This window comes from Setaria viridis, chromosome 8 (genome assembly GCF_005286985.2).
Source record: "Setaria viridis chromosome 8, Setaria_viridis_v4.0, whole genome shotgun sequence".
Taxonomy (NCBI): Eukaryota; Viridiplantae; Streptophyta; class Magnoliopsida; order Poales; family Poaceae; genus Setaria; species Setaria viridis.
Genome location: NC_048270.2, coordinates 3,584,408 through 3,595,683, shown reverse-complemented (window position 1 = coordinate 3,595,683; position 11,276 = coordinate 3,584,408). Strand labels below are relative to the sequence as shown.

Sequence of the window (11,276 nt, the reverse complement as noted above, 5' to 3'; positions counted from 1 at the left end):
AACCGAAGCCAGCTTCCGTAGGACCTAGTATAAAGTTGATTAACCCTGAAATTGCATCCCTAGTTAAACTGTGGAACCACATAAGGCATCAACAACCACTACAATGAAAGCACCAATCTTAAGGAACAAAGAATCCCCAACGATTGAAACTAGGCAGTCGCCCCCAATTGCAATCAGATGTTCCAGCAGGCATTCCAACTAGCAAAAATCGCACAAACAGGTTTCGAGCACAGATGGCGAATCCACAGATAACTTGGGAACAGGTTCTCAAACATCTGCTACAAAACTTAGTACCACAGGAAACAAGGGAGGAACTAGTATCAGGTGACAATTTAGGACTTCAAGCAGCAGCTTAGGCCTTGAGCTTGCCATAGAACCTCTGCTTCTCCTCGGTGGTCTGGAAGCGCCCATGGCCAAACTTGGACGAGGTGTCGACGAACTTGAGCTTGATCTCCTCCAGGGCGAGCCGTGAGGTCTGCTTCAGGAGGGACTGCCGGAGGGTCACCACTCTCTTCTTGGGGCCGACGCAGCAACCCTTGATCATCAGGTAGTCACCCTTGACGATACCGTAGTGGGGGAAGCCACCCATGGGAGTGATGTCCTTCTCAGTCCTGCAAAGACCCAACAATTCAGTACCACGAAACAAACAAGGCTACACAGATTGTGCAACCTACTTACAAACACTAAAGAAATGATTCTTCAGAAGCAAAAAGAACAGTACCTGTCAAACTCGGTGGAGGCATCATGGCTCTCCTGTCCAGACTTGCCAATCTTGTAAACCTTCTTGTTCATCTCAGTACGGTGGTGGTATCCGTTCTGACCAGCACGGGCAACGGTGTAGGAGACCCTAGCCGGATGCCAGGCACCAATACAGGCAACCTTGCGGAGACCCCTGTGGGTCTTGCGTGGAAGGCGGGTGACACCCCAACGAGTGACCACACCCTCGTAACCCTTACCCTTGGTCACACCAATGATGTCAATCATCTCATCCTTCTGGAATACAGCATCAACGGGGACCTCCTTCTCAAAGAACTTGTAGCCATAGTCCACCTTGTCAGCAATGGTACCACCATTGACCTGGATCTCCATGAGGTGAGCCTTCTTCTGCTTCAAACCCTTCATCTTCCTGATCTGAAATACATAAAAGAACATGAGTGAAAAAATACTTAAATTAAGTATTAAAAATTGGTCCAACAAAACAAACAAGGATTTTAAGATGTACAAATGCTAGACATGTTGACAATAATTAATTTATTAAGACAGTACGGCATCAAGCATAAGAAAACATAATATCTACAACTAGAAATGAGCAAAGAAGATTACAAGTACAGCACAGTTCAGATTTTTACCTGGGTATGGGCGATCACACGGATCACAGAAGCATACTTCTTCATCTTCTCAAGCTGCAGCTGAATTTCCTTCTTGCCAGCATCACTGTCGAACTTGAGAGCATACTTGGTGAAAGCCTTCTTCTTGCTCTTGCACCAGTTCTTGTAGAACCTTCTCCTCACTTCCTCGCTAAGATGCTGAGCCCACACAGAGTTGAGGGTGCGGAGGCCACGAGGAGTCTTCACATATGCCACAAGCCCAACAATGACAAGAGGAGGAGTTTCAATGATGGTGACAGCCTCACAGGTTTCCTTCTTGTGGAGTTCTGAAGGACATTAGAAAGGCAAAACTGTTAGATGCATGCAGTAATGCATCTAAATGAAAACAGAATCAACTACAGGTTAACACACTAGTACGGAAGTGAATGATAATTGGGAGCTTTGCAGATACACAAAAGAAAAAAAAAGGTACAGAGCTTTTTTTGCTATTAATAATTATCTACTGTACCTCCAAAAATGAATGTAAAAGTATTAAATATTCACTGTGCTTTGATGAAGATACTACTAAAGAGCTAAATGCACTCAAGCAGATCATGCATTCCTTTTTTCAGATGTGCAAGATGACAACTGTTAATCAATTCAATCAATTGGACACAAAAAATAAGGACGTACTGGATCCAGGCTTCTCAACCTCACGCACAATGTGCGTCATTCCAGCCTTGTAGCCAAGGAAGGCAGTGAGGTGGCATGGTTTCGTGGGGTTATCCCTGGGGAAGGACTTCACTGCAAAAGCAGGAAAATACACATTAGACTGTAGTAAAATCACTGTCAAAGGATAATGCGTAACAGAAGCACTAGATCAATCAAACAGGGGATATAAAGCAAATTAAATAATCACAGGCAGGTAACAGCACCAGTTATAAGATGACCAAAAATAAAAAACAATCAAAAGGTTTAGAATTCACGGGTAATTAATTCAAACGTGTGACGTAATGGGAGGTTAGACATGATGAAAATCCTACATTGCAATTATGCATATCACAGTTTTACACTTAAGCAAAAACCAACCCATAGTACTATATGATAAATAATAATATAAACTAGCTCCGTACAGCAAATAATAAATCACTACGAGAGCTTTGTATATTGGGCGGACATAAAGGATACTTATCGTCATATGAAGACAGTTAAAACTGCCACAAGAAAAATTAAGCCTAAAATATAGGCAATCATCCTAACACAGACTCAACACACAAACTCTACTGATCCAAGCGACTTGACTAAATCAGGGACTGATCCTTCGAGCCCCGAATTGTTCTAGTAAGCACTACACCATGGACAGGCTCACGCAAACGAATCTAGCAACCATGAGGAAACACGAGCGCCCGCACCATCGGCGAGGGGAGAGTGAGAGATGCGTGCGTACCCTTGCCACGGTGGCGGGAGCAGCGCTTCCTCGGGAGGAAGCCGAGGGAACCGTGCCTCGGGTGCTCGAACTTCCGGTGCGACATCCTCGCCTCCTCCTCCTTACCTGCAGGACATCACAACAAACACATCAGATCCGCCGGAAACACAACAAGGGCGGCTCGATCCCACGGCGGCGAAATGGCCAACTTCGACGAGCGAAGAGAATCCAGGGGAGGGGGAGGGGGAGGCGGCGGCGAGTGGATGGCTCACCTGTGGGGGGTGGCGGCGCGGGAGGGACGGGCGGGCTGAGTGAGGAGGCGGGGGCACGTAAACCCTAGGCGAGCATATATAAGGGGTCCCGGCGCAAGGGTTTTGTTTGCGCCGGACGGAAATGCCCTTGTGGAGACTGATGTGGTCTGGGCTGTTTTCTCTGGCCTTCTGGGCTGAGCCTGTTGTGGGCTCTGGCCCGGTACTCTGGTTTTCGTTCACATATCATTTTCCTTTTTTTAATGCCTCTGTTTCGTTTTTATTTTATTCTGCAGAAAAAAAAATCTTTCATGAAAAATAGTGTCATAAAAAAATCATAAAAGTACCTGGGTTTTTTTAAGGGCATTCTTTTGCTGCGTTCTTTGACATGAACGAACTGCTCGGTGTACGTAGTGTAACGATATACAACAGAGATATCAACGTAGCTGGTATATACAGGAGCACAACAAGCTTCTGGAGTCATTTCTTTAGCTGAAGTATTGAAGCTTGCAAAAAAAAATGTTTTACAAGGGCAAAACTATCGATGTAATCTTACAAACGTGTGCTTATGTACTGTCTACACTTGTATGAATGGCTCAAATCCTGCTCTTCCAGCATCGTTCTGAGCTCGACATGGTACAAAATTACACACAGGTCACACCCATATCTCAAGTCAAAAACACCAAAACGAAAAGAATGATGAAAAGAATCACTAGGAATGCGATCATCATGATCTGCCCCTTCAAGCTGGCCTTCTTCATGACCATAGCCACTCTTTTCTGCGTACAAATAAAAAAAGGGGAAGTTTCAGACCGTTGAAATGAACACAAAGTCAATGGAAACCAGGTGAAGCATATTCCTCCTATTTTACAATCCCTAGCCGATACTACCTTGGCATAAATGCAATTTCATGAGATGCTGCTGAACTGTTCAGAAAATTAAGGGAAAGGATGAAGAAGGCTCCTGACAAAATGTATTGAGATGGTAGATGGAGCAGAAGATTCAAAGCACACCTGCACAAAGTCAAGACGATTTGAAGTAGTTTCCATATCGAGGCTCAGCTCACCCAAAAGCTTCTCCTGAACAATGTGAAACAGAACGAATATTGGCATGAGGAAGGGCTTGAAATCTTGATGACATAATACAGTAGAATATGCTCTTCTGTATGAAAAAAGGGAGGGAGGAAGGTGAGCGTTTTATACATACAACAAGGGATTACCTGCCCGACAAGCTCATCATGTATAGTGAGACCTACGCCGCCAATTCGCTGGACACTAGCACTAAGTGCATCCAACTCCTCATCTTGACGCCTATTAAAGATGTACATACAAGTATCATTAGATCAAAGCATCTGCAGTTTTCGTTTGAAGATGTCATTCAGTACATCCATTATGTTTCTATGTATGAGAAGGTTAGTCATTTTTGGTTGAATGATGAGTGAAATTGGTACTTGGGCAACATAACAGCAGGACAACAAGCTAAGTTTGAAGCAGTTACTTTATCAGGAGCATCTGCTGATCAGATTCCGAAGCAATGAATTCATCATTATCTTGTGAAATGTGCTTCTTGGATCTGATGGATTCAGAGGTGTTGGTTGAATGTCCAAACAAAGTCTTTTGCCTTCCAGCTTCAACATTCCGCCTTAAAGAGAGCACCTTATGTCATGTGCAACCTCATGAGATGCCTTGGATATGCTATTGCAGTAAAATTATGGTTTAAGCATGCTTGCAGCACTGAGAAGTATCCTGTGAAAAGTACCTGGTTACGTGCAGTGTTAGTCCAGCTTCTTCTTCTCCTGATTTCAGCATCATTAAGTCCATAGTATGCAGGATCTCTCTCAGCAACTGAAATTGCCTTCTCCAATTCATCCACCTTATTGAAGAATTAATGGAAAGCAACAAGTAAGTTCATGAACCATGGCAGCAGCAACATGACAAAAGTAGATTGTAATTTACGATAACCAATCTGGTACTAAGCATAACATGAGTGGATGTTACAGCCTTAAGTATGGCAAGTATGTAAAGGAAAAGTCCAAGATGGAAACATTCCTGGATAGCATGGATTCGAAATTACATTGGTATTGAGAGCAATAGAGATTGCGTGGAATAATAGATTGATTAGGTCATACAATGGGTACAACAATATATAGGCAGCACCTGAGAGAGGTTTATAGAAACAGAACCAATCTCAGGGGTATCTGCCTAATACTAATCAAGGGGCCACGGCAGTAGCCGGCCCTAGCCCTGGCGTACACACCAAGGGCTCTACACGCACACAACACATACACATGTCTAACAGGTATTAATACAAATGCTGATGCAATTCAACACACCTGCCATTGGATACTTTCACAACTGGTTAATAGTTCTTTGGTCAGATGCACATACTCTCCAGTATTTTCAGGCGTCTGCTTCCATTGGTTGAAAGTATCTTGCACTTTGTCAATCTATACAATAACAGGGAAAGAAGAAAACTTTAGTTATGTGCATCATAAAAGTTTACAAATATGTACTAAACCAAGGAATCAAAGATATGACTAGTAGTGTATCTGACTGGGATGGATGGTGTAAAGCTAATACTTCAAATATTTTCTCAGGTATAGATCAGCATATATTTACAGCGCCTGTGAGTAGAGAAGAATGCATGAATGCAGATGCACACATTAAAACTTAAACTAAACCAAACAAATTCGAATGATAAAAAACTACAAATGCAGGTAATAATGAGACATCATAAACAAGCTTCCCTGCACAAGAATGGTAGCCATTTGGTTCAACGACAATGCCCGGCATTACCGCACCAACATGTACTGCTAGTACTTCACACCCAAGAAAAGAAGTTCCCCAGATTCGTGTACCCTTGTGATTTACCCACCTACATTATAGCCAGTGCAGCTACCTTGCAAACATGTACAGTAATGAAACAGAACAACCTAAGAATTGGAACAAGAGCTGCAAACTCTGTCAACTGAGATCCAAATCCCCATGATAACACCCAATGACCTACATCTGCTGAGCCACTAACATTTAAGCAGCCAAGAACACATGAAACAGACAGAAGGCATGTAAGCACATCGCAAGAAACGGTGTTCAGCTCTTCAGATTCACAACCAGACAGATACAACTGCACACATCGATCAAAAAAGGGGTAAATTTCCTTTCCCATCATTCTCTCACAAGCGGCGCATCAGAGTACAGTACTAGGGACTCCGAGCCAAAAGAAATAACACAAGAAATGGCGCAAGGAAGTCTGCATGATTCCCAGCTTCTTACAACCTATGCGTCACGGCGACTCCCGGATGAACAAAAAGCTACGATGCGCACCAATGAGCATCAAACGAGGCGCTCGCGGATGCAAGCAACGAAACAAACGGGCGGATCGAGCAATGTGTGGGCGGGCGGGAGGGCAGCGGCTCACCGAGTCCTGGATCTCGTCCTTGACGATGTAGAACGGATCCTGCGCGGGGGTCATCCTCTCATGGCAGTGCCGGAGCGCTGCGGCCTCGAGCAAACCTCGATCGAAGGTAGCGCCGGCGGATTCAATTGGCAGGAGCTGGGTGGAGAGGAGATCCCGGCAGCATTGATGATGATCCCCAACCTCTTCTGCCTGCGTTCTCCGCTCGGTTTGGTGGCATCGCCAACGAGCACGGAAGGGGACAGGAGACCGACGAGTGACGACGTGGGCTTCGGCGTCGGCTGGCGTTGGGCCGGAGAAGTGAGAAGCGAGTCTTCCATGGGCTGTGTGCTCCGTGCCATTTCGGCCTGGTTTGTGCGAGTGTGCATGCGAGTTGAGTGAGGCAATGCAATGCAACCCTAAAAAAACAATGCAGGGAAGCTTTTCTGTCATTCTACTCAGAAACGGGATTTTTTATGAAACTGTACTTTTTTTGAACTTTAAATAAACAGCGGGTCATTTAAATTTCTTGGAAGATGTCATTTAGATACCAAAATATTAGTTTACAGCTTCATATGATATATCGAGTAATTCACCTAAGGTCTATAAACAATCATGATCAGTGTTAATCGGCCTACTGGGCACCTATGCGTCGTCCGTTCATAAAACTTTACCGCATCGTCATTTATATCTCTATAAGAGGCCCCATGTTCCATTCAATGAACAAAACAAAAATCCGAGTGAACCGTAAAGGACTCCCTCTGTTTCAAATTATATGTCGTTTTGATTTTCTAAATTATAAATATAATTATGCATCTAAACATACATTATATCTAGGGGCATAGTAAAAAATATGCACCTAAAAAAGTCAAAACGACATGCAATTTGGAACAGATGGAGTAATATTCTTCTTCATCATTCTCTCGAGCATGCACTACTCGGCACGGGTGCTTGCATTTTCCTGAATTTATTGCAGGATTTAACCAGTGCTATTCTTTCAGTGGTAAGCGACATACCCGTCAATAGCGAGGCACCAGAGTCAGTGGTGACTTTGTCAATCTCATAGATCTGCTGATTCAGTCTCTCGGAGGTGCTCATAAGGATAGGGATGGTGCGTGTATTCCTAGAGATGAGTATGCGCGCGTGCTTGTATTTGAGTGTATGCTTCTGTATTGTGTTTCACGACTTATAAAAAAAAAGCCTGCACTATCGTATCAATGTCTGCATCAGCTTGTTAGCATTCACATGAACAATCATCTATCTTGGATTTTGGACCTTAAGTAAACCTCTTAGCAAGCTTAGATAAATAAAAAGCACACATTTAAAACTTAGATACCTAAGTGGCATATTTGGGAAGGTTTCGATGCTGCGGGTGCATTTTACTCAATCATTGTTATCTCATTTACTGTATGATATTCCCTCATCTTGCCTCATGGTTCTATAGTATTTGGATTTTATGCATATTTATTATGATCAAACTCACTTGCCTCATGGGAAATTGCAAGAATGAAGGTGTGAAAACGTGAAGGGCCCTAATGTGTACATGTATGCCTACCTTTTGCATTAACAAGGAAAGTTGCATCGCATATATGTTTATACAAATAGATAGCTACTAGCCTACCATGGTGGTGGCTGCTCTTCCATCCTCTGTTGTTTCCCTCCTCCTCCACTTTGCAGTGTTGACCTAAAAGTGGTGGAAGAGGAGCATAGTTTTAATCTTAGTGGGTGATGGGCTGAAAGGAATGGTGAAAGCCTATGCAATTTGCTGAACAGATTATACCATGCACATGATTTGAAATAGTTGGGAGTAAGACATGGTAGTCCAAGTTTAGCATGTCCTGCCAGAGGTAGAGCTAGAGCTAAAAACTCAATATTTCCTTATTATGAGGGAGCAATAGTGCTTAAATTTTTGAAATTTAATCGAATTTTGAACTTTTTAGTGAAATTTAACTAGCTTGAGGGGGGTATGCCCCTGCCCCGCCTTTCAGGCTAATATTGTGCTTGGTCGATACAAACTCTCGTCATCACATCATGCTTGGTTGACAGTTGACACACTGCTCTACCATGTCATGTGGACTAGGCCCAAGTGGTATATATAGAGTGTCGTGCCTTGCCACTGGTAGCCAAGCCTTTGATTAGGCCTATCATGTCCAACCACATATTTTATATCAAGGAGACGAGAAATATGCAAAAAAAAAAAGCTACAAAAATCATTTTGCTTGTATTACCATACCACTGCTCAAAAATGATGTTGTAATTACCACATTATTGTATATGTGTTGTATTTTGAAGTATATTGTATTATGATAGGAAATACGACATAATTAAGAGGGTTTGCATAAAGAGCTTAATAGATATTTTTGGAACCCTCTGGGCCAATCGGCCTAGCCCATTCCAGGACCCAGTCGACCTCCTGTTTTTTCAACGTGAAGTCTATGATAATGTCTAGGGTTTGTTCACTGACATTGACCCGGAGCCGCCGCCTATGGGAGACTATAAATACCCCCCCCATGAACTTCAAGGAGAGAGTCGGGGAGAGAGAGGAGAAAACCCCACGTAAACACCATTCACTCCCGCCACAAGAAGGAAAAAAGAGAGAAGATTAGATCTACGAGAAGCCACGCGAAGCGGAGCACTAGATGAGAAACGAACCTCCCAAGCCGATTGGCTTGGAGGTGCCGAGGCCGATCGGCCTAGGGCTTTTCTGCCCCCATTCGTCGTCGCCTTCGGTCCAGTTAATCTACAACGCAATCTTTACCCAACATTCTATCAACATGTGTAAGATTATAGCGTAAAGTCTATGTTTGTCCTCGGGGTTGTATGGAGATCTTGATTTGTAATCGTTGAACCTTTTGTTTAAGATATGTTTGTTATTTATCATATCTGCTCCTTCATGTAATGGCTGGCCAACGCTACTTTGGGTCGCTTATTTGCTTACCTAGAATGATCATCAAGCCGTGTTCTTATCGTTCAATATTTGAGTACCCTCGTGTAGTGACAACGTGCGAGAGGGAAAGTGTTAAGCATGGTTGACATCCACTCACAATAACACTGAGGTTCTTTCATGCATAGTGATTATATTTACAAGTGATCCTAAATCCCTAGGGCAAGCATTTTATCTATCTTGTTTACATTCATACTCTCTATCTGCTTTAATCTAAGTCACTAGTTCTCTTGTTAGATCAATCTTATCATATACATAGAACCTTCGGTTATATAGATTAGTGCTTAGTTAAGCGTGAAAATACATTTATTCTACGGATAGATAAACCTCGGGGGATTACTCTAAGGGAAGAGCTACAACTGATCCGTACGCTTGCGGTTCATAAATTGACGTGTTAACTGCCGTCAACGTAGGGCCCAATGGCACCGGTGAAAATTTTTCATCCCCTATGTATATTCTAAATCACAGATCGGCAGTTGGTCATCAATCCAACACCGTTTCGCACTTCAGCTCCATCGTTTAAAGATGAAGCAGGCTTAGTGTGCTTAGCTACACAAAAAACTAGTGCATGTGACATCTTCCAACAAGTGTATCTGAAGCCAATTGATCAAAATAAGCAGCCAAGTAGGCAACATTCATATCGAGTACTTTGCCCTCAAAATCTCTCCATATCGTTTCCTCCGTGAATCTTAAAATTGTGGCTTTCGTAGTTATGAATAATGATTGAATGTATAAGTATTGAAAAAGTTATTGACACACGTAGGAGTATATAATAGGTATCAATGTTTGTCTTATGTAGCATGACGTGTTGCTTGGCCGGCCCCCCTGCTCAGAATTCCTGGCTTCGCCACTGCATATCAAGGATAGCAGGCGGCCTAGCTCAAGTCACATCTCTACTCCCTTCCCTTTCCCTGTTCATGACGGATCGATCGATCTCTCTCTAATCTTTCCTTAGTTTGATAACACACGCTGCATGTAAATTGAGCACCTTGACTATTAAGCTGACAGCGAATGCAGCAGGAACGTCTTCCCTCCTTCCGGCGACGTGCGCGCCGCCTCTTCCCCTTCACCTCTGTCACGCCACTAGTTGCTTGATCCAATCCAACAGATACACAGAGGGCAAAACAAGTTCTAGAATGTTCTGGAAGGTTCTAGATACATGGGAGGAGGAAGAAGGGGAAGGGAATAGAAATGTAGCCGCAGCTCACCGTGGTTCGCCGTCTGGTCAATCGACACCCATTCCCTTCAGCTTGTCTCTGTATTTGTATTGCGCTGTTTCTCCAGTGGCTTCCTTCATGGGCCTGGACAAGTCCAGTGTTGCAGCCCACTTGTTTGTCCAACCCATTAGCCGGCCCAGTCTATATCGATAGAGGTTCCTGACAACCTACCCTTTTGCACGTACGCGCGTGCGTTTCAACTCGCGCTCTATGTAACCGCGCCGCCGCCGCTGCCTTCATGCCGCTCACAAGCTCTCTCGGCCAGCCTACCATCGGTCCATCGCCCACGGCTCCGTCGCGCGCGCATGAACTTCGCAGTGTAACACGTCCTCGCTCGCAAATGGCGCGCCTGGTTCTGAAGCTCGCCGCCACGCTCCTGCTCCTCGGCATGGTCGCGGCCTCCTCCTCCCACGCCGGCGCCACAGCCACTACAGCGACGACGACGGCGCCGGCCCCTCGCCGCCCACCTCGGCGCGGGCTTCTACGCCTTGTCGGACGACGGAGGATCCGGCGGCCAGCAGGTGGATGTCGGAGTGCTGGGGCGCGGTGACGGAGCTGGGGTCGTGCACGGACGAGATCCTGCTCTTCTTCCTCAACGGCGAGTCCTACCCCGGCCGCGGGTGCTGCCTCGCCGTCCGCGCCGCGCACGCGCCGCTGCTGGCCCTCCGTGCTCGCCTACGCCGGCTTCACCGCGCAGGAGGCCGACGTGCTCCGCGGCTTGTGCGACGCTGATGATGACGA

General features: G+C 44.8%; 2 protein-coding genes across 3 annotated transcripts; both read right to left on the bottom strand.

Annotated features, from left to right (window-relative positions):
• Nucleotides 1-118: 118 nt before the first annotated feature.
• Nucleotides 119-3,089, bottom strand: LOC140220175 (large ribosomal subunit protein uL3). The gene is made up of 6 exons (XM_072290203.1): nt 3,006-3,089; nt 2,755-2,859; nt 2,001-2,111; nt 1,350-1,654; nt 722-1,131; nt 119-611 (listed from the first exon to the last, which is right to left on the bottom strand). Exons 2-6 carry the CDS (start codon nt 2,837-2,839, stop codon nt 353-355), a joined length of 1,170 nt encoding a protein of 389 aa, XP_072146304.1. The 5' UTR covers nt 2,840-2,859; nt 3,006-3,089; the 3' UTR covers nt 119-352.
• Nucleotides 3,090-3,453: 364 nt separating this feature from the next.
• LOC117833138 (syntaxin-61) lies at nt 3,454-6,626 on the bottom strand. 2 transcript variants are annotated; one of them, XM_034712538.2, is made up of 7 exons: nt 6,399-6,625; nt 5,314-5,427; nt 4,740-4,853; nt 4,479-4,636; nt 4,201-4,291; nt 3,995-4,060; nt 3,454-3,760 (listed from the first exon to the last, which is right to left on the bottom strand). In XM_034712538.2, the coding sequence occupies exons 1-7, from the start codon at nt 6,450-6,452 to the stop codon at nt 3,650-3,652; spliced, it is 708 nt and encodes a 235-aa protein (XP_034568429.2). In that variant the 5' UTR covers nt 6,453-6,625; the 3' UTR covers nt 3,454-3,649. The 2 variants fall into 2 exon arrangements, with proteins under 2 accessions (XP_034568429.2, XP_072146305.1); XM_072290204.1 differs by lacking the exon at nt 3,454-3,760 and adding an exon at nt 3,875-3,907 and having other exon boundaries at nt 6,399-6,626.
• Nucleotides 6,627-11,276: the final 4,650 nt, after the last annotated feature.

Bases quoted from the DNA above. Each gene is read 5' to 3' on its own strand.
- LOC117833138 (XM_034712538.2), bottom strand. From the start codon at position 6,452: ATGACCCCCGCGCAGGATCCGTTCTACATCGTCAAGGACGAGATCCAG. The intron at 5,428-6,398 runs GTGAGCCGCTGC...GTTATTGTATAG, and splicing joins AGGACGAGATCCAGGACTCG to ATTGACAAAGTGCAAGATAC. The intron at 4,637-4,739 runs GTACTTTTCACA...ACATGACATAAG, and splicing joins CTAACACTGCACGTAACCAG to GTGCTCTCTTTAAGGCGGAA.
- LOC140220175 (XM_072290203.1), bottom strand. From the start codon at position 2,839: ATGTCGCACCGGAAGTTCGAGCACCCGAGGCACGGTTCCCTCGGCTTC. The intron at 1,655-2,000 runs GTACGTCCTTAT...AATGTCCTTCAG, and splicing joins GGTTGAGAAGCCTGGATCCA to AACTCCACAAGAAGGAAACC. The intron at 1,132-1,349 runs GTAAAAATCTGA...TATGTATTTCAG, and splicing joins GTGTGATCGCCCATACCCAG to ATCAGGAAGATGAAGGGTTT.